This window comes from Gavia stellata, chromosome 2, assembly GCF_030936135.1.
Source record: "Gavia stellata isolate bGavSte3 chromosome 2, bGavSte3.hap2, whole genome shotgun sequence".
NCBI lineage: Eukaryota > Metazoa > Chordata > Aves > Gaviiformes > Gaviidae > Gavia > Gavia stellata.
Window position 1 is genome coordinate 62,444,850 of NC_082595.1, and position 26,815 is coordinate 62,471,664.

At 46.7% G+C, this 26,815-nt stretch overlaps 1 protein-coding gene across 2 annotated transcripts in view; it reads right to left on the reverse strand.

The window, feature by feature from the left end:
- Window positions 1–26,603, reverse strand: part of FOXO3 (forkhead box O3) — a 94,767-nt gene extending 68,164 nt beyond the window's left edge. For both annotated transcript variants that reach the window (XM_059833883.1, XM_059833876.1), the window contains exon 1: window positions 26,013–26,603. In XM_059833883.1, coding sequence (XP_059689866.1) covers window positions 26,013–26,603 — 591 coding nt within the window. The remainder of the gene's footprint in view (window positions 1–26,012) is intronic.
- Window positions 26,604–26,815: the final 212 nt, after the last annotated feature.

Consider the following 26,815-nt stretch of genomic DNA (forward strand, 5'->3'; position numbering starts at 1 on the left):
AATATTTATTTCTAAAGGAAAAGGTCTGCTTTCCCCAGGTGGCTGGGGGAAAAAGAGACAGAAAGTTCCTAAAAGACAGGTTGCCTTTGATCCTCTTAATACACTAGATTAAAAACAATTTATTTTTGCCAGAGGTCTTGGGAGCATCTATATCTTGGCTAGCTTTAAGATACTTAAAAAACAATTCAGTCCCATCTCTTGCTATTTATTCCTTTAAATGACAGCGTTAGGTACAAGAAGCTAGTTCCTGCAGCCAAAAAGGTATTTAAACACAGACATGCTATCTGATTGAAGTATCACATATATTTACAATCTCTTTACGGTTCACCACTCCCTAACTTGGACATCTCCCCACGGAAAGAGGGGAATCCTGAGGAAGATGGGAAGTCCCCACCACTGGGTCTGCCAAAAGGCTGCAGAAGTCCTGGTGGACAGAGCACTCATGTCCTCAGCATCCACCCTGACTCCAGCGTACCAGCACCGATGTGTTTTACATGCCAGAGCCAGGTTGTCCTGGCAGCTCAGGGTGGGGGGGCCTTTGCCCCCGAAAAGGAAAGTGAGAGTCGCCACTAATTATCATTTTGCCATCATAAACCTTCTGGCATTTATATGGCCAATTTTCACATAAATTCATGCTGTTTTAAACAGGGAAGGACTCAAGTACACTGAGGCGAGCAGTAAGGGCAGGGTGAAACATTTCCCTGGCTTTGGCTGATAACGTGTAGAGCCAACATCTGCAGAAGAAGCCTGGCCTTGCAAGAAACTGCATCGGGAGCGTGCCAGCCCAAGACATCTTTGTCCTGATGCCCCAAAGGCTGGTCATTGTCTCCCCTTTACAATTCGCCACCCCCTGCAGCAACAGCCAGACCCTCAGCCTTAGCGAGTGCTCCCCTAACCTTGCTGAAGCTACGCCTACACACCGTGCTGCTGGAAGCAACAGCAGGTTGCTGAGACCCAAAATACCCAGCTGCCAGGGCTTGCCAGGAGGCAGCCAGCAGGGAAGGAAGCACCTGTGGAAAGGGGAATGGGGGTGGATATTTCATGTGCCACCACGACAGAGCAGTACGTACAGGAGTGAGCATATGCTGGCCCCTCGCGTGACCCTATTTGTGTTTGCAACAGCATGCTGCGGACTACAGACCCTTTTCCTTTGGTTGCCCCTAGCAGAAGTGGGGAGATCCGAGCAGAGGGGACGGAAAGCTGCAAGCATCCCAGCTAAATCTGCTCTGCCCGGCCTGCCAGCATCCTCGCCCCACAGCCCCCGGCAGCAGGAATACCGTCAAGGTACAACAGCTGCTCCAAAACAGGAGAAAAGTCTCTTATCTGGCACAGCATCGCCTCGCCAGAGGAGCCCGCGAGAGGCATGCAATAAAAACAGGGTGGTAACCATAATTCTCCGGGATCTTTTTGGCTGTGCGGAGGCCTTTCAGAGCCATAAGGCAAGGCAAGGCTGCTGCCCCAAGGGACCTGGAACCGCATTTGGGTCGATAACCACACAAGCACACACACATACAAATGGGCACAGAGCTAGAAAAGCCAGGGGCGAAAGGGAATCACATTTAAGGACTGAAAACAACGACAACAAAAAAAACTTTCTTTCTTCCCCACAAAATCATTAGAGGGTTTTGAGTCCATTCAGTCACGGCATTTTCACACAGGCTTTGTTTAGGTAAACAAATTGCTTTTAATGAACTTTGTTAGCCCTCCCAAGCCATTCGTTAAACACAGGGTAATTGCAGAACGTGGAGATGACAGTTTTACTGGGAACCTTTTTCCTCTAGAAAGCTCCTTCACTTGCTGCTAAAAAACAATCTGCACTTTGTACTAAGACCACCCTTAAAAAACCACTTCCCTCTTTTGGGAGAAAAAGAACACAAGCTCCAAACTGTGCCTCTTTCAGAACCGTTTTCAAAAATACTAAATACTAAAACCTGCTAGCTAACACCCAAAAGGGTTTATATGCATCAGCAAGATAAGTGAGGCTGCCTTTTCTAACCAAACCAAGCCAAATTCAGCCCATGTGGCACCGGCCAAGCCCCTCTGCCTCCCGACAGACGGACAAACCAAGCTCTCGGATGCAGCATCAACCTCTCCTGAAACCCACGGATCGCACAGGGACTCATGCCCTCTCAAAGCTCTCAAAAACATTCTGAACGGCTATTTTAATCACCCCTCCCATACACTTATTGAAAAGAAGGGAAAAAAACCCACCTTGCCCCTCTGCGGCTCAGGCTTGCCGTGCTGCACCAACTTGAGGCATACAGCAATATTTAAGACAAGCTGGGAATGGTCCAGGTTAAACAAAGCCGAGCGCGGGACAGCACGGCGGCCAGATCCAGGTTGCTGTACTGACCTGTATTCACGCCCCGGCAGCTCAGCAGGGCTCAAATCATCTGGCCAGCGTGGGGTGGGGGAAGCACCTGGCAAAAACCTGCAGGCGAGCAGCCCGTGCAGCCCAAACCCAAATTTCTTCAAAGATACAAGTAAAAGATGACATTAACCGAACTAATAAATGTTACACCTGCGGCACAGCTTGGCTTCACGCGGCAGACCGTGCGTCTTCAGCGTTTTGGAAGACCTCAGACACCGGGGGAAATGCTTGGGTTGGGTTTGCTTTTGCCAGAAACCACAGACTGAGTGCGGCGATGGGACGGGCGATGGGGAAGGGCCCTTTATTTCCCCAGCATCAGATCAAAATCCCACCCAGGTCAGCTTCTGCTTGCTGCCTGATAGCTGTTAAAAAGCCTCTGTAAAATGAGTTGGCTGTTTTAATCCAGTTTCAAGTGGATTGTGCTTAGATCCCAAGGTGGTAAAAGCTTTAGCAATCAAGTGGACAGGCACATACCCTCCACATAAAACTCACTACAACCAGTACTAATCAGCAGCAGCCATGCAGGAGAGAAGCCAGGGAGGGAGAGGAGGCTGGAAATTCAGTTACCCACTCCATTCCTAGAAATGATTCAGCTAGATTGGACTTACAGCAAATGGGCAGAAGCACAACAAGTAGCTTGTCTTTGCTCCCTACATTTCATGAATAAGTATTTCAGCTCCTGAACCCTTGATCTTTCTTCCCATAAAACGCTATTGCAAAAGCCAACTCATATTTTCCACACACATGGAAAAGTATTTGCTACCCATTCAATTCCTTAAACAAACACACGCACTTACTCACCAGCATTCTCCCTCCCCCCCTTTGCATTTTTTCTTAAAAAAATGCTTAAGTTTCTTCTTTTCGGGTCCTTCGTTTCAGTATTACAGTATTCTTTTTGCCTGTGCCATCACTAACTTTTGGAGGGCAGCAGACAACTTCAGGACGACACAGTAAACCATTAAAACGAATACTAGGATTTCTGCTTTCTGTTTACAGCCTTATCAGAGCATGGTGTTTTCCTGTGAGATTTTCACTCTCGCAGAGCCGTTGACAAGTGAATGAGAAATTAGCAAATGCCTTGTCTGGATGGTAATGAAATAATTTTTTAAAAAGTCTTAAACCCCTTAAAGCACAGCAAATAGGAGGGGGCGAAGGGGGCGTTTCGGAAAATGTACACATGCAGTAACTATGTGTTACTTTCAAAAACATGCTTCCAGCTGTTATGTACAAATATTGGCTTGAAAATGAAGCCCTAGACGAAGCGCCGGCACTAGCCGAAGCTGTTGGCTGGTGGATGCTACTCCGCTGACACCATGTACATGCTGTGCTGTCACAGAACGTGCTGGTCCCTCCCATCCTGGTGTGTCACCAGCATTGCATCACTGCCAGTGAAGTAACGCAGCTGCCTCGCTGCTTTTTTTTAAGTGACAACGAATTTCAACACAATGAATCTCTGAGCTTGTGCCCAGCTCTATCGCCCATGCAGGCCAGCTTCATCAGAGTACCCTGCTTTTTAGGGCCATTCTTTTCTCCCCACCATGGCCTCATTTGGGAAAAATAACCCTCTCGCCACCTGAAAGATGCCATGATTAAGCTTAAAGATTGGCAGCCATGCTATTGCCTGTCGTTATCCCCTTAGGCCTCTGGGATTACTGCTTTCACTGACCATTATCGGCACACTCCCAGGAGCTGTGCCACGTTAAATGGCCTCTCTGATGGCCCCTGCAATCCACCACCAAACCCGAACGCTGCTAAAAGCCCCAGCAGCCGCTGACAAATCCCAGCAACAAAACACACGCAACTTTCCTGGGTGCTAACACAGAAGCAGCAATAGGTGTGACAAGCACCGTCTCGCCAGGCTGCTGCCCTTCATTACTGATCAGCAGGCAGATGGCCACAGCCAGGTTGCCCACGTGGCTTTCAAAGAGCATCTCGGTGCCATCAGCGCAATGCAGAAAAGTTCCTTTTTCCAGCTTTACCCACTATTTACCTGCGGCAAACCTGCTGAGTGCCGCTCTTTATAATGGCAGAGCTATCAGTGGCCACTGCTTGTCACTTTAGTAAGTTAGCAAAGGACACCAGAGACCATGAGAACATCTTACCGTATGGTTCAACCACAATTTTAGAAAAAACACGGCAATTTCCTTCAAAAAAATTTGCAAGAAAAATCCCTTTCTTCTGTATTTTGACAGCAGAGGAAAAACCCACTTTGGGTGAGCTTTCAGGAGGGCTTCCCAAATGATGGGCACAGAAACCACTGCTGCTCTCTCCAGAACACCTTCTTTTCATTTTGACAATTACATACATTAGCTTCAGGTTCAGCATTGGTTGCAGCTGCAAACACTCTAGCTGAAACCTGCAAGCTACATACTTGTTCAACCAGATTCATGTTATTATCTTTTCCCTTTCCCTTCGTTGTGGCAAGAGTAACAATTTAATTAAATGGGGGAAGGAAAAAAAAAGCCCGTATTATTTATAACTATAGCGCAAGACATTATTTTTAGCCGAAGAACTCTTAAGAAAGAAACAGTGCTCAGACTGATTTTCGTGTACAACTTCCTGAATTTGTGATTCAGAGCCAAATTTCAGGGACAAGTTTAATTTGGGTTTTGATCCTTTTGACCTCAGCGTGTTAGCAAGAGCCTGGTTTTAGTACTTGTGGCTTCCCTGCTTCCGAGCTCTATAGATCTAAAACTCAACAGGGCTGTCGGCTGCAAAACCAGCAATGCTTCAGGAAAGGCAGCCTTCGGAGAAATAAAGCTGTCAGCCTCATGTGGTTCTTGGGGAAATTTGGGAGGCGGGGGAGCATCTACCCAGGCACAATACCACACTGAGAGGAGCGGGACGTATCCCGTTACGGGAACTGTGCGTTCGCAAACAAGCACCGGAGTCACAGGCTGTTCTGTGCCACGCGGTGGAGATAACATTGACAGGCTTCACACTGCAAATCCACCCTCCGCAGCAACTTTTCTTTTTTTTTTTTTAACCTAAACTATATTTGACTTCGCTGACAAGTATTTCAGCGCAGCTGCTATTCTCAGGTTCTCCTAAAATACACACAGTAGGTACTGTACTATTGCACATATAAACATCTACCTTCCTACCACAGCTATTTATGATTAAAATAACTTTTCTCCATTTCTGATTTCATTTCCTCTCTCCGGGCCGCATTCGAACGTTGCACAGGAGATGCTTTCAAGACTGTGCTCAGAACCAGCCTTCAGCATGAAATAAAGAAATAAAACATTAGCCTAGTTAGAAGTTCAGAATTTAATGTCCAGTTTCCCTTCTGGGTGACCTACAAACAGGACTTGATCTCTGATGCCTCACGGTTTACGGAAAAGAAAGGATTGAATGTGAGCAGTGGGCTGGGGTGGTAGTGGAGGGGAGCTGCCCGTAATCCGCTGTTCCCTCAGATACCACCAGTGCCGGTTCCAGTCTCTGCTGGGCTTATTACATATCTTACTGGGGCTTGCACAGGACAAGTCCTCTCTAAAGATCTGACCCAACTGCAGCTATCACAGCCAAAAATTGTGCAGTTGCACAACAGCTACACTTAGCAGTGGTGGATCTTACTCTGCCTAAAAAACAAACTCCTTGGGTGAAGAAGAACACACATGCTTTTTGGCTGCACTGGAAGAGGACAAAATGGTACTGTGCAATTTAACAGGCTCTTCCACTCTTCTAGGACACTTTCACGGTTCAGGGGTTCTCCACTGATGTGATGCATGACAAGGAGTCAGTGGCTCCACTGCATCTGGAAGATGGCTCCTCTGCATAGAAACCCACAGCATCACCTCCTGAACTCACCCATCCAGCTTGGCAAAGGGTCTTCCTCACACAAATACACCTTTTTTCCATCCACCCTTGCACCAGCCAAGCATAGAGGTGAAAGTATTAACACCACAGTTACAGAGCTAAGGGGGCCGTACACCTCTGCTCCCCAGCCACAAACTAAGGTTTTAGCTGAGCTCCAAGCAGCCAGCAAGCGGTCAGGATGTTCAGACATATGTTCCCAGCACCTGGTCCTTATCCAAAACCTCACTTAGATGTACCCGTTCCACTCAAGATGATCTTGCTCTCAGTGCATGTATTCTTCCATAATCAAATATGTTCAAGCCCAAAGCTTCTTTTCCTCCCAAAGCTTTTGCACGATTCGTAACTTTGGCATGACATTAGCTCTGACACTTCTGGAGGGCTAAGGAAAACCCCTCCTAACTCTCAGAAATGTTAAAATGTTAAAAGCTGAGCAGCCTCATGCTTTGTCCATGACCGTGCTGCCTACTCAGCCAGCTACTAACAAATAATTAACCCACACTGAGGCAAAGGCTCCTTTCTGCCTGATGGGATGGGGCCTCAAGTTTTCAGCGTGAAGCTCCTTTGTACTGAACCCAGCATGTCCTAGAAATCTTTCTGTAGGCAGCTGTACTCTGTATGAACAGTGATATAAACAACAGAGATTAATGGGGTTCATCTCTCCCTGTTAAAGGAAAACAAATACAACTGTTACAAACCATTTTGAGGCGATAAGGCATTTGGGGTAAGTGAGGCTGAACCCGGACTCTGTGACCCCATGGCACACATCCAAGCACAGCAAGAGGAAGCTCCCACCGCAGGGAACTGGATATGAATTAGCCAGTTCCTGAAGGTGAGCCACAACCCACCCCAGCCGGTCCCAGCCGCAGGCACTCTGCGCCGCAAGGCTGCGTTTCGGCAGCACCGCACTCCACTCTGCCTCCTGTGCCAAGTTGCTTCCACTCATCTACCAATGCTTAAAATTGGCTGCACGACTGAAGTCACATCGTGAGACAAGCAGCACCTTCATTTGGTTTTGGGGGAACGCGGAGTATGGGAAGTAGCTGGCACTGGTTCGTGTACTTTCGGTCTTTCTCGAATGCTAAGAAAAGTTGCCTTTTGCTAAGATTCTTGCCATTGCCACTAATTCACAACTGCAGAAAAATGTTATTTACCTGGCCCCTTCCTCAAACATGATCTAACCAAGGGGCTCATCCCACTTGAGTGGAGATGGTGCAAATTCACAATCTGAAGCAGCACGTTCCCCTCCAACAACCACAGGGCAGCTACCTTAATCCTGGGGTTGAGCCCAACCAAGCAGTGGGATACCTCCATAAATACACACACTCTGAACCTGTCACTTCCTTACACAATTTGGTAGTTTTCCTAAACAGATGTTGTTTCGCAAGAGCCTTAGTCTTCCTTCTCCTTGCTTTTAAGTTCCCCTTTATTTATAATTAAGGAATCTGCATGAGGACTTCATAGAAATTTGCACTTCTAGGATGGAGAAGTGAAATTTGTGATCAGATGCTCTACATACCCCTACACGTCAGTAAATCAGGGGGCAGGGGTTAAAAGAAAAATACCATGTCACTACTTGTCTGTGCTGCCTGTTGTCCCTGCTCCAAAGACCATCGCTGGAGACATGAGGCTGGTGCTCCTCCTGGCCCGGCACTCTCAGGTCCCCAAGGCAGAGCAGGGAACTCTTCTGACACCTGCCCATTTAAAACAACTGCTGGATTTGTAGTCAGAGGAAACCTGCCTCCTTTGCCCTGCCCTGCCCTCAAGATCAGACTGACAGGGAAGGCTGTTGGAAGATTTTTTTGTCCTGGCTTCTGGCATGGGTTCCTCTGGACATCTCATTTAACAGACACTCTGTAGCTGCAATGCCCTGTTTCCCCTGGTCTCTGCACACAGTACATCAGTGTTGTGGCTTCTGTCTTTTAACTATGGGGCTTTGGTTTGTCATAAGGTGACAGAAAAGTGTTTTGTCTGACGTGGTGTGTAGGCCAGATCTCTGAGACTCTTTGGAACAAGATGCTCATTGTCATGGGTGACTGGTCCAGACCCACCAACTTCAGGTTCATTAAAAACTCTTTCTTTGTAGGAGAGAAAGGTGCATATCTATTGCAAAAATAAACTTACCAACATGTCAAAACCCAAAGTCACATGGTTTTCTTTGAATTTTTTCTACCTACTTTTCACACCTTTTTACTGAAAGAAGTGGTTTACAGCTTGGACACTTGCATCAAACAAAAGTCTGCTTGATAGCCTTATCGCAACCCATGGCACGTTAACTCAAGGTTGTTACCTCTCCTACCTCCTTTCCTTGCACACTGGGAAACACTGAAAACAAACAAAAACCACAAAGGGCACATGGAAAAGGCTCAATGCAGTATAGACAGGACTGATTTTCTGATTCACGTTCAATCTCTTCACTTTTCTGTTTTCCTTAGACACTAGGTGATAGGTGCAGGTTCTTGTATGTACACGTTTGACGATTTCTAACTGGTGTAGGCTTCAATACACAATGTGCAGCATGGAGAACTAAAGTTATTTAAACTCCTCCACCCTCCACAAACACATATGAAAGCCTCAGCTGGCAGCCAGCATGCTGCAGTACTGACACTGTTTCTAAAATCTACAAACCAGCCCCCAGCATGTATTGCTGCAGAGACACTTACCTGCACTTTAAATATGTATGTCTGAATTTTTTTGAATGCACACAAAGCACGCAATGTAAAAAGAAAACAGTTTTAACATGACACAGAGCTGCACGGTAATGCTCCCTCCCCGTTACGCAGCTAAAGCTTCAGCTGACAGCAATGGCTACATGACAGAAAAACTCCATCAGGCCAGTGCTACGGCTCTGCAAAACTGTAAATGATTACAGAATAATGCCCTGCAATCAAAGAACAAAATGTGTGCTGCAGATTAATCACTTTCCAAGATGGGAAAGGAAAGATAGGCTTGAGAGATAAATCTGGCTGGGGTGTTTATGCAAGCGTATCATGCTCCTTAGTACTGAATGTCCCAGAACTTACAGAGGAAGTAAACAATGTGCTGGGGGGGTGTGCGGGGGGTGTGCGAGGGGTGTGCATGTGCCCGCGCTCACAACCCGAAATAGGACAGCTTGTAAAAATGCCTAACTTTCAGTTGTGAAACACTAGTGTCAGAGGTCCCCCGGCTATATTGCTACTGCCCAGGAAAATCTAAAACAAGGACCCATTTAGACACAGCCGACACTTCTCTTCGGCATTTCAAACTTCCCTTTAAAACTCCACGAGGATGCCCACAGGCTCCTGAGCCCTCTCCCCTACGTCGCCTCAGCAGCCGTAGCAGACAGACGGTGCATTAGAAGGCAGTGACTGCAAGCGCTTCTGGTTGGGATTTACTTCTGGAGGCGCACTCCAGCAACCTACATTTTCAGTGTCCCTCTAGCATATAATCACGCTGCTTTTGGCTGCTTAAGCAATGCCAGCTTTCATGCGTTCCTCGTTTTTGTGTAAACATATTTACATTTGTAACTCCTAACTGGCTTAACGCTACACAGGCGTTTTGAGGAAAGCCCTACCAGCGCTTGATTTAGACGCAAGGCTTTGACAGTCAACTACGAACGCGGTAAACAAGCGATCAGCTGAATTAGGGGGGATGCATTACCACAGGGGGCTCCCGGTGAGTTCAGCGGCCGCGTGAGCAAGGGCTAACCTAAGCACGGCTTTGGCTGAGCAGGCCTGTGACAACACCATGCTGCACTGGCATGAAACTGAAAAGTTAAAGAGGGAGGTAGCCCTAAAGCTGACCCTGATCTCGCAGAGCGAAACCACACAGCTCAAAACTTGTGCTGGTGAAGTAGGGTCACGGCACCTTTGTCACCTGGGAAGAGGCACATTCACAATCTGTTAGGTCATAAATTAAAAGCGCCCGAGCACGTTGCGTCGTGACTGCTCTGTGCCACCCGACTGCAACGGGCGCAGGAGAGGCCAGCGACCTGGATTTAGACGGGGGTCTGCACCTAAAAACAGACGGGTTCGCTGGGAAGCCCCTCTGCAAAAGCTTGCCACAGCAGCCCGAGTTACAAAGATGCCGAGTCCCCTTATCGTGATTTCACACATTACAAAATAGTTACAAAATCTCCGCTTGGAGAGTTGCAGTTGTTGCCGCTGGCTTTGGAGGAGGTTGGGGCACCACACGGCGATTCCTCACCTGAGGATGACAATTCTACACCAAACATGTATTTTCACACAGGTGCTGATAAAAATTTCCCAAAAACAGAAGAGTTACAGTGCCAGGGTATGCCCTGCACCAGTGCTGCATATAGGGAAAATACTTCACAGAAACCAACTATCTAAGGTCCCTCCTCCCTGCAAATATCTGGCTCTGTATTAAAACCAATTAACAATAATCTACTAATAACACGACTGTGATGTAGCTGCGAGATTCCCCCAAAGCAAAATCCTGCCAATGCCAGTAATTGATTCAGCAACGTGCACCAGCTCAATGGCACAGGCGTCTCCAATTCTTAGAATCATTACATCCAGTCTAATTCCCCCCCAAGGTCACCACAACCATCAGAAAATCCCCGTACATCATGACCCAGAGAGCTGTGACTAAACAGCTGTTATCAACAGCCTGGGAAACTGAAGCGCGGTATCTGAAAGACATCAGCCACCACCAGTGAAGCCCTCAGCTGACCGAGCTGCTGAAATGGCTTGGGGAGCCGTGGCGGAGAATAAACCACAGACTTCTCTTGCGGTAGAGGAAGCAGGGCATGCCAGATTTGCCTTTGTGCTATTTGTCGCCATGCGTGTTTGGATGCACTTTACTGCGATGGAAAGAGGAGAGACCACCCTGTTACCTGATTAAAGTTTTGAACTCTATCACGAAGGAACAACGGACTCATAAACTGCACGCTCTATGCATAAGGTTTTTAAAAGGTCAATATAAGGTTATTCACACGATTAAATGACTTGACCTGGCACCAAGTCCATTGGAAGCTGCCTACTGACTATGACAGAAGCTAAGTCGCACCCAGTGAAAGCAGCAACGATGTCCATCCTCCCACACTCCAAGGCATCACCTTGCAGTTTTAAGCAACTATTCAGCATGAGTTTCACAGTCTAATTCTGATAACAAAAAAACTGTGATCAGCTTCCCACCTAGATGTGGAGGCATTTACCAGAACCATTAAAGACCAGCCATGAAGTTAGCAGCAGAGGCAGAAGATACAAGAAAACCAGGGAGCTAAGTAAGAAAAAGGCTCTTTACATTTTCTAGTCTAAATACACCAAATCAGAGGGCACCTACTAGAGGACACAGAATATGGTGCGACTATGGACTGTACACTTTGATGTCTTATATACTACCAGTGAGGAACTTGTATGTCTCCTCTCTTCTCACCAATAGGGAAGGAAAAAGGAACAGCCCCTCGTCATGGAAATGAGAGCAATTACTACACATACCATTAAATATTTTAGGGACAGCTCAGTAGCCCTGTCAACTGTACAATCTCAGACAGTGTTTGCTGTCTAGTTCAGGCCACACGAGAACAGAGATCAAATTCTCTCTACGGCTGAATCCTCCATCTCTTACTGTACACAGTATCAGCAGAGGGAATAGGACTACCCAAATGACTAAGGATTTGCACACTGACAGCATGAGGACTGCTTACCTAAAGGTGGATTAGTTAAAAAAAATAAACAATGTTGTAAATTATAGGTGGTGCTGTGAGCCCCACCTACACCTCGTATTGTCCAACACTTCCTATTATAAAACCCTGTTCCCCATCACTAATAGCTTTGCAAACCTGAACTGAAACTGGGATTAGAAACAGGATTAAGTGGCCTAGCATAGGCAAGACATGGGAAATCAGGAATCCTGGGGCAGGGGAAAAATGTGGAATGGGGAGCTGGACAAAAAAAACAGGCAAGCTGGACAAGGAGAGCAGATCTGGAAAGCAGGGGAGGTGGGCAGAGGGGTGGAAGATCACAGGAAAAGGAAGGAGGGATGCATGGAGCAGGATGAGGAATCACGGGGAAGGAGACTGGGACAGGAGACAGTGGGTGGCAAGGATCTTAGGCAGAGGAGAAGAGGATGCAGGGCTGGGACAGTGCCCATCGGGGAAGCCCACGGACACTGGGGGGAAGTGAATGACACAGATGAGTACAGCGGGAAGGGCGTATTTCTTTACTCAGAGCTGAGTGCAACAAATATGGCACAGGGCCCACACAGAGATCACGGGGGATGAGCCGAAACCCTGAATACCCCTTGAAGCATCCAGCCCAACAAGGAGATTGGGGGTGGATAGAGTATGTGAGCGCGTTACTAACGACGGTGTCATAGCCAGCATGAGAAGTAATTTCAAGTGTTAGAAGCAACTTCAATTCTGACATTTTGTACTTCCCCAGCACTTGGCTTTTATATTGAAACATTTTTTGGTGTAGATTTTTGTATAAATGAAGTACACTCTTGTTTGGTATTTCTGCTCAGCACTTCACTGAACAGTGTTCTCTATCCACAGAGATACTCCAGCAATCTACAGTTAACGGTCAATCGAACTTTCCTACTCCCTGTCTGCTCCGGGAAAAGGGGAAAGGCCCATCACTGGCATTGCTCAAACCCACATGCTGTATTGTGGTGCTTCTAGGGAGAAAGCTGCTGCCCCTCACACGCCCGTACCCACCTGGAAGAATTGGTGGTTTGATACCTGATACAGTTTCCTGCAGAAAATAAGGAAACTATCATCTCTCAGCCCATGCAGAGCTTTGAGGGGAAAGAAAAAAGAAAAAAAAAAACAAACCACCAACATCCAACAAAAATGTCAAACCAGAAACCAGGCACTCAAGACTGGATAAATTTAGTAAGATGTCATGATTCAACTACAATTGAAGGAAATCCATACTTAATTTCTCAAACATTTGTTATCATACTTTTCAAGCAAAATGTTTTCCCTTCAGGCTGAGGGGACACCAAATCCATGCTGTACCTCAATTTACTACTTCTTTCTTTTCTTCAATTAGAAAACATTGTCATTCCACATGCTTAGTACGAGCCTGAATAAAAAATGACACATGAGAAGCTTTTGCCAGGGTTAAGTCCCAACACAGCTGTTGGAAAAACCCAAAATGAACATTTCATCCTGGCCAAATCAGTGTTCTTTTCACTATTTATACTCTTGGATCCAGCAGCTGCAAATGACGCTACAGGTCATGTCCTAAATGGACAAAGAATCTGAGGATCCTCTCAAGTTTTGGAGGCTTGCTTGTACTTCTGTTCTCCCTCTCAATACTCCGCAGTGCTGCTGCACCGATGCCAATTTGCTGCGAGTTTAAGTTGGGTACCAAACTCTGGTCAGAACGGATTTTTCAGCTAAGATTTTCCATCTTTAAAAGAAAAAAAAGACCATTTTTCCTGCTTCCATTTTTCAGCAGCAATGGATCAACACTGGCTCCTCAGCTGATAATACCCCTCTTTATTTGAAGTTATTTTTCTCCTTTCACCACCCACATTCATCTGGGACTTATTCAGTATTATTCTGCCTGACACCGGTCCAAAACAGCAAACAATTTCTGTAACGGCACAATAAGCAGAGCAGACCTTAACCGAGGCGCTTCGTCGTCTAAGAATCCCCTTATGTAACATCCAGTTACATACCAAAAATAATGTCAAAAAACTTGTAAGGAGGTTAGATACAGCTGTGCCTTTAACAGAACAACTTCTCTGGTATCAGGACCAGCATTTTATAAGCAGGGAAACGTTTCTGCTGTACTTTGGCCTTCCATCATCAGAGAAAGGTGGAGATTTATGCCCTTTCTCCTTTTAAACTTGACTCCTTCAGTGCCCTATTTTATATTCTTCCTGACAGGTCCCTATTTTGTATTAAAAAAAACTGCTGTCTCTGTGTTGCATAGCAAAAAACCTTTCCAGCTGAAAGAGAAAACTCCTGTCACCGAGTCAAGCGGCAAGAGGTAACTCTGCGGTTAAAACTGTGAGGATAAAATACTTTGCCCAGCAACATATTCTTTTCCAGCAGGATTCGATAAAATTATAATTCACTGTCCAGAAAAAGACTAAAACATTAAACATATTACACTGAGAAAGTCAAAATAGGTCATTCAATCAGCGTTATTCCCCCTTCGTTTCAAACATAATACAAAGCAGTTAAGTAGTTTCTCTTGCAATTAGCATCATCTTTGTCTCCTCAGTGTCTAAAATACACTAGAGATATGGAGCTGCTCTGACTGTACAGCAGCCCAGGCCCTGCTCCCCACCATCACTGACTTCTCAATAAATACACAGAAGTGAAATCCTATCTTCAGTGATTTCAACCATGATCATTTTCTTTGGTTTTTCCAATTCCATGGTCTATCATCTCAAATGACAGACCTTTTCCCACTGATTAAAGAGGAGTACAGATGCGCTCAGGAGGAACCCCAACATCTCCAACTGCTAATGCATGTCCCACTCCGTCTTCCAACCAGGAGGACTTGCTACCTGGCAGAGCCCTGAAGAAGGTGGGCTAGAAACAGCCTCCCTGAGGAACGGCAGGGTTTTAGAGATCTTTCCTGGATGTGAGAAGTCTGACATATGCTTCAAATGCATTTTAATTTAGAAAAAAATGTTGGAAAGATTTTATTTATGTTTCTACTTACGTAAACAGTATGCTTCTTCCACCTGCTCCAAGCTACCCCACTAGGCCCAGTAGACATCAGATGTCTATGAACATACATCAGGTTGATTTACTCCCTACTTCACAGAATCCTTCCTCCTCCCAGCCCCGTATGCCACTACCTCACGACCTACACACTCTTCCTCTCTCTTTTTTTTTTTTTTTTAATGTAAAATGGCCTCACTATCGATTTTCAAATACCTTCTTAAGCACACGGCTCCCCTCCCCAGAGCTTTCTGAAAAACAGCTCCTCACAAAAGATTTCTTTCCTACCCTAAGTGGGCAAACCTTCTAGTACATTTTAATCAGAAGTATTTTTTCTGTGCATGAACCAGGCTGTAAGAGCAATGGGGCAAGAAATAAACCTCAACATGCTATGGGAAGTGAGAATTACGCTGTCAACATCATGATTAAAATAATAATATTAGGTTCGGAGCTTTTGGCTGCTACACAAACTAGGCTGGAAACCTCTGGCCCAATCCATGCAGAGCTCTGAACATGATTTCCATTTGAAAATCCAATATTTTAGATGTGGCCCATTTATCTGGGCCACATATATGGCGCAGGATACACAAATGCAGAAGCTGCTTGCACAAGTTTCTCAAAATGCTTCGGAGTTTTTACAGCTCCTCAGTGGCAGCATCATTCTTGGTGCCAACACTGTTCTACAAAGGCATCGTAGGACCAGCAGCTTCCCATTGTAGGTCTTGATGAATACTTAAAGAAGCACCATTCACTCTGAAACCTAACATCTCAGACAAATGGTTTTGAGTTCCCCCCTACAGTGAAACTTTCAAACACAACAGATTGTGTTGCACAAAAACAGGGACAGTGGCTCTATGTGTCTCAGCTTACAAGCATCTCAGGACACGACTTGAACTGGTGTCACCTTCTCCTAGGAATTCCTGGAAAAAAAATTCTCTGGAAATTAGTTAAGGTCCAGAGCAGCTTTGCAGAACAAACAGCAGGTTATAGGCTTTCAGGAAACCACATGACTGCTCTCAGCGCAAAACCAATCAGCAAAACAGGTGATAATGTGGGAGCCTGTGAGAGCCTCACACAAAGACATTCTTTGTTGAGCACTGTTCTCATGTATCAGATGCCAAATTTATGTACTAGGCATATCTAGAACTTTGTATATGAAACTGATAAATCCTCCATGAAGTACTAGCAAATATATTTACACGAGATAGGGGTTCACAGCCTAACTTCACAAATACCCACAAAGTCAGAAACTTTTGATCTGGATTAAGTCTCGCATTTTAAGGTATGTTTACACTGCAAATTTCATGTGAGAAAGTGGGGCTAACTTTGGTCCTAACAGAGAGCTGAAATATCTGCTTGAAGAGCTAGCACGGAGAGAAAAAAAAAATAAATACCGCAGGTTTCAAGAGCACTGACACATAACTGGAGTATATATCACGGTAATTCAGTCTACATTCTAGATAAAACAAACATGGCCCCGGAAGACATGTCCTAAAATGATTTATTTAGAATAATGTATTTATTCTTCTTCATCCTATTTCAGAAAAAACGCAGAAACCAACATGGTACAGCATGAGAAAACACTAAGTTATAAGGGCAAATCATCTACAGTGTCAGAGGTCCTGGCTGTCTAGACTAGGAGAGTAGTTCACGTTAGAATATTATGAGGTAATTAATAAGTAAAAAAAGCTTTGTTTAAAAACAAAAGTGCAACATTGTTACTAACACTCCCTCGTCACACTCAGTCCTCGCTGGGAGTCCAGGCTCAGCTGCAACCAGGATTTTAAGCACTGCTGGCTTGAGCCTTACTTTCGTTAATGCAAATGCATGCCACTGCAGCACCGTAGGACAGCCCCACTCCGCTGCTTTAACATGGCCTTTAGCAGGGACAAGAGTCAGACCCTGCTCACTTTACTTCATGTACCCACGAAAGTTGCACCGTCATAAACTGGGCTGCATTCATGCAAACCAGTTTTCATTCCCACTACGAATTGCTTTGGACTGAGCAGTTGCAGCAGCCAGAAGGCAGACCAAGCAGGCATGTGCCGATGTGTTTGGGTGCTCCTCTATCTGTCCTCCCCCAGCAGAACGCTCTCTGTCCTCATCAGCTTTCCGACTTATCTGCTGCCTCCCACTCCTCTGGGATCAGGATAAGCAGATGTTACCTCCCTGTTCAAGTTCTGGCAGCCAGCCCGAACCTGCCCTTTTCTGCTCATGAGACTCAGGAGCCAGCAAACCTATCGAAAAATTGTTTTCCTAGGACTGCATCCCACCCACTGGTCACAATCCTGGGCGTCCTCACAGCCTCCGCTGCTCCCTAGGGAGAGCTGAAGGTCTCGGAAAGCCAGGGATGGGGAGGTGGGCTGGCCTGAAGGCACTGCAAGGCTGAGAGCTGGGTTACAAGCAGCCTCCAGGCAGACCCATAGCACAACACAAAGTGTGAAGGCAGCCTCAGAGGCAGGTGTCAAAGGAGAAAAACAGCACCTTTGGCAGCACTTCTGCCTCCTGCCCTCATTCCGGAGCTCTCGACAGGATTTTGGCATGGAGACGTCAGCACAGACCCACCCTTCACCTCGACAGGGGCAGTGGGTGAAGGGACACAGAAGTGGCATGATCCAGTGACTCACCCTATGGAAATGCACCTGACCGCCGGCAGCACTCAGGTGTACATCAGCCAGACATTGCACAGGCAGAGCCCCGCACCCACTGCGAGCAGCCTCCTGACCCCCAAAACTGGCAGGCAGCACTCTCCGGGAGACCTGGAGGCACAAGCTGCAAAGGCCCTGACGACAAGCTGTCGGTGCCGCATGCTGTCCTCCTCACTTCAAGCGGACCTTCCTTCAGCCCTCCGGCAATGATCCACAGGCTGCCTCTGCCCTCCTGTCCCAGCACGCACCTCCCTTGCACATCCCTTTACACATAGCGAGTGGCAACTTCACCAGCCGGGGGAAAATAATAAAGAAAAGCAAAAAATACCTTGCCAAATAAACATGTTTAAGTGAGAACATTTCATAATTCAGCTCTTAAGTACATAGCATGTTGCGATCGAGCAAGCAATCCATTCAATTCATCAGCACAAGTCTGTTATAACAGCTAATTTTCAAAAGGCATTTCTTTACCAATACAAACCCCCAAAAAGGCATTTCTCTGTCAGTGAAATCTTACAAAGGTGTTTTATATCAGTAGAAGTACTTAAATAGCCTTTATTTTTAATAGGTATCAGCGTACAGATAAAGAAAATTGCCCCAATAAGCAAAGTCCAGGTAGGACACACACACAGAGTTATTAACAAGACACCAACGCTGTTAACTCCTGACCTGCCTCAAATTCCCTGCAAAGCAGCATTACGAGAATATCAGTCCCTGAGCAAATGTGCAAGGGGGGTGGCCCAGAGAACGGACTCTGGCTTTGCAGGGCAAGACTGGCTCCTCCCGGACCTCACAGCTAAGCGCAGCATCAGGAGGAACCACTCTGGCAAAAAGTAATGGCTACACAGCCATGCTCTTCTCCTCCAGCCCCACTGAAAGGCAGCTCCCTTGCTGTTTCACCACAGGGATGAGGCAGAGCACTAACGCAATCACTCACGTATTGCCAACCCCCCTACACTGTCCTGAAATTGCTCTTCGTCAGTCCTGTAGCCTAATCACCTCCACACTATATCCCCAACCAAAATGCAGCTATATTCTGCAACATGCCCTGCACAGTTACAAGCCAGCCCTCCATTTCCCACAGAGGCACCCCATGCACCCCCCCCAGCTGGCGTTACGAAGGGAAGGATGGAGAAGGTGAAGTAGGACATAACGTCCCTGGAGTCTCCCAAGACAGGAATGAGGAACTGGGGGATGGGGAATTGAGGAATGGAATTGATTTTTTTTTTTAATACTGGTATTTGGAAATTGAACGAGTGGTCTCTGCTTGTTACTCTCCCTCATCTCACAGGTTTTAGATCAATGACCTGTGACAACCCTTGCCCAACGCACTGCCCAGGAGACAACTTAGATAACGTAACTGATGAATATAGCAAGACATAACCTCCTTTTCTTGGAGACCATGCTCCACTCCAGCGGTGGCCTGCTCTCAACAGCTGTGGAAGCCTCAAGGTCCATCATGCTCGGCCACATAATGCTGAAGACGCCCTCCCTGCAGAGCACCTCAGTGCGTCCCAGCAACTCCTACACATCCCCTCCAGCCTTGCACATCTGAGCTTTTCCTACCCCTCCACCCCAAAGAGGGGCTGAGGCCACATCACCACAGGCCTCCCCATCTCCCTGCAGCTCCCGGCAAGCTGAGAAGCATGGCTCTTTCTCCAGCTGCCTCAATCAGAGGAGCAAGAGCTGTACCCACCACTAGCAAAAACGGCTTGGAAACACGTTGGTTTGCTTGGGAAAGCTAAGCCGACATCAAATAGATGTCAAATACACAAGGGTAAGGAGTTGGTGCCTGTCAGTGGTGCAATGGTATCCCACACACACAACTGGAACATCAGGAAACTGGTATAGCCATGTAGAGAAGCACAGGATACCCCATCCTGACTTTGTCTGAAGCAAGTTAGAACAAAACATCTCACTCTGAAGGAAAATCCCCTTCTGTAGACAAGCCACTTTTTAATAATAAGTGCTAAATGGACTATTCAAGCAGGTAATTAATGTTAATTAACATATGTCAGGCCATAAATTGGCTAAATGCACCTCATTTTCCAAGCTTGGTGTGTGGCAATGCTCAGGAAATGGTAACAGAAAAGAACAGTCTAAGTTTGTAGAAGCACAAAAAAAGAGCAAATAAAAGGTTAAGCATAATCTTCACTTAACTCACGGTGTGCTGAGCCAGCACTACCGAAAACTGAATGACTGTACACATTACTTGAATGCTTTATTTTGCTCCTGAACCACTGCGCTATGCACGTATTGTCAGCCCCAAGAAAAGCCACATCAAAAAAACCCTGCAGCTCCCCGAGCGCTGTGTTATCAGGCAGGCTGGCCTTTATCGAGAGGCTTGCTACGTGCTGCGGGACCTGGATGCACCTCCTGCCCCGGGACCTGGCGAGGCTGTGGCCCCTTTCCAGTGCTGACTTGGGAACCGCAGTTTTTTGTGGCAGGGGGAACGAAACAGCGGCAGGAGGATGCTCAGAGCTCACCCTCCTCCAGAGAGAGTCTGCCTCAAAATGCAGAGGGCCTCGTGCCTTTAAAAGAATCTAACGCTGCCATTTTATAACCCTGCCCTTGGGCACGTTTTCTGTGACAGAGATAGTAGCAAGGCTTTTAAAAAAGTGGGAGAGAAACAAGAACACGCACAGATTTTAGTCTAAGTAACAACTTGCATTAGGAAACACTTTCAGTTTCTCCCTTGGCAAGCCGCCACTACGCTAAGACTGACTGTAATTGCATTGCAAATAAGAAACAATCCTCACAAAAGATTTTCCATACTTCCACGCAAAATAGCTGGCTGCCAAAATCTGGCAGGGCACCTTTAGGAGGCTGCCACCTAGAGAAATGCTTTGGCTGTTTATCCTCAGTTTTCCCTTATCTCCAAAGCAATCCCTTCGGCCTCCCTTTCAACCCAGCACACCCACCATAATTTTCTGGGATGATTTCACGCTTGTTCTCCCCATCCACCCCACGCAAGCCGGCTGAAAACACCCCGGCCGCTGCAGAGGGGTGGGGGGGGCTGCACCCACCCCAGCGCTGCCTGCCTTCTGCAAGGGACGCCACCGACTCCAGGTTTCTACTTCGTCCACATCAGCACAAAGAGCTTTCACAAAACCGCCGGGCTAACCCTAATCACTCGCCTTTCTAAATGCACCAGCACGTGCCCAGCCTCCCCTAATCTCCCAGGATTACAGCAAAGTGGTGTAGCACCACCAAAACGACCCGAATACAAAATGGCCTCACGTGTAAAGCACCGCTCGCTTTACCAGGACAAAACCAAGCAGAAGCAGGACGTCCCGGGGCAGGAGCGCCAGGAGGCCTCTCTTGCCCAGCCTGATAGTCTCAGACAGTGTTTGTTCAAGCCAATACAATACAGCGGATATAAAAGCCACTAAGATTGTTTAATTTTTATTAGCATTAACTGTGTACTTTCAAACACACAGGTAAGTGTAGGAGCCAACCTCTGACTCTCAAACTTCCTATTTTAAATATGCTCAACTATTGACACTAATAACCTATTACAGACAACACCGATGTTGCATGACTGTTTTAGGTAACCTTCTGTCTCTAAAGAACTCAGGAAATTGATTCCAGTATTTATCACGCAGGTCTACCTGAGAGCAATAGTATCCGGCATCATTCACCAGTCGTTTCCCATTCACATCAAAAGTTAAGTTTATCAGAGCCTGTGACTCTTTGCAGCTGATGATATTCACCACGGTGATGTGTTTGTATCTGCATTTAGCAAGTCCTTCAGCGGAGCTGCTCCTCACTGTCACACTGTGGATCAAACAATGTCAATGATTCTGGGAGACCTACTCGGTGTGTGTCTCTCTCTCCTCTAATAGCTGTCACCTGCCTGCATGAGCTGGGGAAAAGTGAGATCTTTGATGTATGTTACAGATATAAAATAATAATGTGTGCTAATATTTACATATGGTTTCTACCGGAAAGTTTAGAAAGTCATTTGTTACTTTGATACTAAAGTATACTCCTCTTTGATGTAAGAAGCTTGTTACCTAGCTGTTTCGACTTTGGGGCATCTCTCTATGTTGCTCAGCACAAAATTCACTTACAAATGTTACTGAGTATTTTGTTGAAGCACAACATAGTAAGGCTTTGATCAGGTAAGATGTTTAAGCAGTAAGTTCAAGCACACAAGTAATCCCAGTGAAATACCAAGGATCCATTCACGTGCTTAAACCCATGCTCGCTTCCGTAGATCAAAACTTAAAATAATCAGGCTACAGTTTGTAACCCAAACCCTGCTGTACAGATGAACAAGGCAGCTCAAAATTAGGAAAAAAAAAAAAAAAGTACGCATATAATAGAAGGCTGGAAAAAATATTCATGCTAGCAGTTAACTGGGAAACACAGTCTTTAAAGAAAGAAAGAAAAAAGAAAAAAAGACAGCAGAGAAAAAATAAAACTGATGCAAACTCCAGTTTTATGCTGCCACTCCTGATAAAGACACTGTGTGCCACTCCAACAAAGGAGAAGTAAGAAGAACAGAGAGTGGTGTTGCTTCCTTCCCACATCCTTTGCGAAAAGATGATAAAAAAAGTCCGACACATCTTGCATATCAGCATCTGGCTAACAGATTTAGACATCTGTCTACATCGCTGGCAAATTTCTCAAGTCTTTTCAAGTCTCAATAATTAGAGAAGAGACTCCTGCGTTTGCTACGCTGAAGGGACTGCAGCCCTTCGGTACATATCAGTCAATAAAACATGGTAAGGAATGAGGAAATGTCCATGTACAAAGTTTACAAAAATCTCCCCTTCAAAGTAAATATCCCAGCAGCTAGTATTTATTTTTCAGGAGGAAGATGAATGCAACAGGTGTAAAACAAATAGGCTTCTGATATTAAAAAAAAAAACAGATCAAAGCAAATCAGCTGCATTTAAATTCGGGAATTGCTGGTATCTATGTATAAAGGACCAGATTCATAGTTTTGCCATACCACTCAATGAAGAGGAAAATAGTCCCCCTAGTGTACTCTTCATGTTGAAAAGACTGTTTCACAAGATAGTGCTGCAACAAATTACAAAATAACATTATAGGAAGAGATACGGAAGTACTTAAGCTATAGTGAAACCTGGCACCTCTACTATATACACAGACACAAAGGTGTTTCAGTCTTGTATTTCAAGATTATTGAGTGAAGTGAGTTACTACATCCTAAATATTTTGGGGGGGGGTGGAATCTTGGTTTTTAAGTCAGTATACTAGTTTTGTGACTGCAGGACATCAACAGGGTAACAGATACCTGAATTTGGAAAGATGGGTAGATCTGGTCTTTGAGGAGCTCTGTGGAAGTACCTCCAACAGCCGCCTGGCACAGTGCATTTCACAAGGGTGACACCAGCTCACCGTCAGACCTTTTCCCCCCTCCAGTGATGATAAACATAAATGCCGACTCTCCATAAGTATTCAAGACAGTAAGCAGATATTGAAGGATGCACCTAAACCCTTCCTGGTGATTTGGAAGTGTACAGGATTGTACCAAACCAGGCTGCCCGTGGCACACTACAGTGTCCGCAGTGTGCCGGCTCTACAGCAATGCACTGTACACTACTGCCCTAGTTAGCTGTCAGGCAGTATCAGGTTAGCTAACGTCCCACCAGGGCCAGGGGGAGGGGGAAGCAAAGAAGATTGGTGGGGGGGGTGTATTGGGCAAACCTTATCTGAATTAGCGGAAACGTAATATATGCCTTCCTAACCACATCTGAAATATTCACTTCTGCTTTAATGCCCTAGGCAAAAAAAAAAAAAAAAGTGATAGTTGTAACTTTAATTTATAGCTTTTAAAATAATTGTTTTGAGGAGTATAATCCCAGCTATGTTTACAGATTATGGTATTCAGCACATCTCACTGGAAACGGTATTAATATTTCATATACAATAATACATAAGATAATAAAACCAAGTTCTCTTCTTCCCTTTGTTTAAAATGACGATTTTCCCACTCAGTACCAGAGCAGAATATTGTTAAATAGGCTTGCTGCCTTCAAAGACCAACTTAGCTCTGTAAAAATATTCTAAATTACAATAAAAGCTTTCTGATACCAAACTATCTTCTGCTCATTTAAAATCTCGGTGTAACTAGCAATCTGAAAAAGTCTGATGTGAAAAGCTGACATTAGTTCCTGAAGAGTTGTATCCATTACCTGTGAGGGAAACAAAGATGATAATAACATATAATGTGTTTTAGCATCGGGAGACTAAGATGGAGTCTCTGTTTAAGCGTCTTGCCTCTGCACAAACTAATTTACGTTCCAGCCAAGAAACTGAAATAGTCCTCTTCTGAAATAGTCCTCTTCTGAAATAGTCCTCTTCTGAATGTATATGCCTACATTAAAAAGAAACTCTAGCCCTGCTAAGGAATTAAATTTTGCAGTTTTGGATGCCTGGCAAATTATTAGCTCCTGACCTCTTCTTTGCCCCTTTCTGTACGCCCCTACCACCCACGTGCAACTGCACCCACCGTTAAGGCGATCGAACGCCTTACCCTAACTTCCAGAGACAGCTCACAGTCATTAAGGAGGCAGAATTTTCTGCAACCAGTGTGCTTCCATCTCCTGAGAAAGGTCATCTTAAAGGCTTGTGAGAAACTTCTGAACTAAATTATATTGGAGGAATCTCACGGGATCCAAGTTTTTAACATTTTAATTAGCTCCAAGTACCAGTTAATGCTGCTCAGCAAAGGAATCAATATCAAATTAACAGTATAAATTGTCAGAAAAATTGTGACTGTATTAGGCATACTAATCAATGTAAGCACTTCACGTTATGGCCCAGATCCTGCTTCTGCTGAAGCAAATGGGAGTTTTGCCACCAAATTCAGCCGAAACAGTATCAGCCCCATTGTTCAGTAAGTCTTCGTTTGAATCGGGTATCGAGAATTTACTGAAAATTCAAAGTATCAGATAAAAAGGCTGGATTTGTCATAACAGCTGACATCTAAAGCCACTGCTACTGTGTAAAACCAAACAACTTATGAAGGCACGGGCTGTCATCAGAAGATGTAACCCTTTATCACACTCCGCGTCGCACTTGTGAAGTCAGATCAAAATTCAACACCTAATACAGATGCAAAAGCTGTAAAAAGGATCTGTGTTTTTAAAAGCCTTGTCTTGAATTAGCTATGCCACCCATAAACTTTGTGTTTATATTTTCCCCAGGCTGAGACAAGCCTGTCAGTGAAATGCTTCCTCTACAGTGCTCCATTTGGAAGGTAAAAATCATACAGCTGTACTCCAGTTCCTAGCAGCAAGTCCTACTCAGGCACCAAAACGTGAGAAAGGGCTGATGATACGAAAACTGCCAGGAATGTTTCATCCATACAGTATTTCTGACTGATTTGTATACTGTAAGTTACCCCCTGATCCAAAGCAAGAGAGATTCAAAGAGGAAATTTCATTTCTCTGTAACACAATAAAACTTCCCGGCAAATTCATCTTCAGCCATCCATTCAAAAACTCGGTCTCGGATGCTGCCAGCATCGGCCCTCAGCAGCAACTGAACCGTACCGGGATTTCCCTCTGCAAACAGTATCGACATCAAGCAGCACCTGCATTTCTGTGTAGCTGCAAGTATGTGACATTTCCACATCCAACAGACACTAATAGATGGACATGGAAAATGAGGAGAAAAAAAGCACTTCAAATGTGCTTTACGTGCAGCACCGGCTCCTGGTAGGCCTTATTAGACTCTGTCTTTGAAAGCAAAACCCTGCCTGCCTGCAACGTGCTTTTGCACGCACTAGGTAAACAACCCACAAAACCAGATTATTTTTTTTCTCACTTATTAAAACGGTAGTAATCTTAGCTGCTAACTGTCGCAATGCTGGACAGAAAATGCTCGGATATGCAGGATTTATCAGTAGACGGTGCCCTCATACACTGGCACCGCAGGAAACGCAAACCAAGCGTTCCCGTGGCTGAGCAGCCAATAACTCCACGCTTTGATTAACTTTATGAAGAAATGTCAAGACCCGAATTTCCCTCTATTGCCTTTGAGGAACATGTGGGAAACCACTGGGGTATTTCTTGGCGCAAATAATAGAGTCATTCCGTATTTGAGCTTTGAGACTCAGACTGACCCCGCATAAAAGCAACTCCGCTTGCTTATTTCCAATACGAGTTACACCAAAGGTACCTATAACTTAAAAACCAAAACAAAACCCCACCCTTAATTTTTTTTTTCCTTTTTTTTTTCCCCACTTTTCCTTTCCCTGCTTATCTGCTTGTGCACCAGAGAAGCCGGCTCCACTCCAGCGTCTCCCCTGCTCCCAGAGTTAGGAGCCCTCACCGCTTGCACACAGCAACAGGAAAGAGCCAAAACTTTCTTTACCCCCCGCTTAAAAAAAAAAAAAAAAAAGCAAAGGCGACAGCGCGACCACCAGCACGGCCAGCAGCAGCGCCCGGCCGGCTGCCGTCGGGGAAAGCCGCCGGCACCCCCCCCGCCCCGCGGCCGCCTTCCCCGCGGGCAGCCCGCCCGTCGGGTCGGCGCGACGGTCCGCCGCGGCCCCGGGACCCCGTCTCACCTTCCAGCCGGCCGAGCTGTTGCTGTCGCCCTTGTCCTTGAAGTAGGGCACGCAGCGGACCATCCAGTCGTAGATCTGGGAGAGGGTGAGGCGCTTCTCCGGGGAGCTCTCGATGGCGCGGGTGATGAGGTCGGCGTAGGAGAGGTTGCCCCACGCGTTGCGCCGCGACGAGCACTTCCTCGGCGCCGCCGCCGCCGCCGGGCCCCCGCTCAGCCCCCCGCCGCCCGCCGCCGCCGCTCCCCCCGGCGAGGGGCTCGGCCCCTCCGGGCCGCCCCCGGGCAGCGGGGCCAGCAGCCGCGCCGCCTCCTCCGGGACGGCGGTGGCCGCCGCCGCCGCCGCTTCTCCGCCGGCGGGGGCCGCGTTGCCGAGGGCCATGGCCGAGCCGCCCCCCTCCTCCTCGTCGTCCTCCTCTTCGGGGATCATGGAGGCGGCGTCGGCGGGCGGCTCGCCGGCGGGTTTGGCGGGGCTGGCCTGCAGCTCGGGCCTCTGCAGGGGCCAGGTGCAGGAACGGGGGCGGCTCTGCGGCTCGAACTCGGGGTCCAGCTCCACGTCCAGGGGCGACAGCGGGGCGGGGGGCGACGCCTCTGCCATCTTGGCCTCCCCCGCGGGCGGCTGCGGCGGCGGCAGCGGGGCGCTGCGACGGGGCGGGCGGCCGCCGACCCCGCTCCTCCTCCGCCGCCTCCTCGGTGCCGACGGGAGCCTAGCAGGCGGGGGGCCGCCGGGCGGGCATGCCGCTCTCCGCTAAGGGCTGGCAGGCTCTCCGCTGCACGCCGAGCCCCGCTCCCCGCGGGCGATGCGCACGC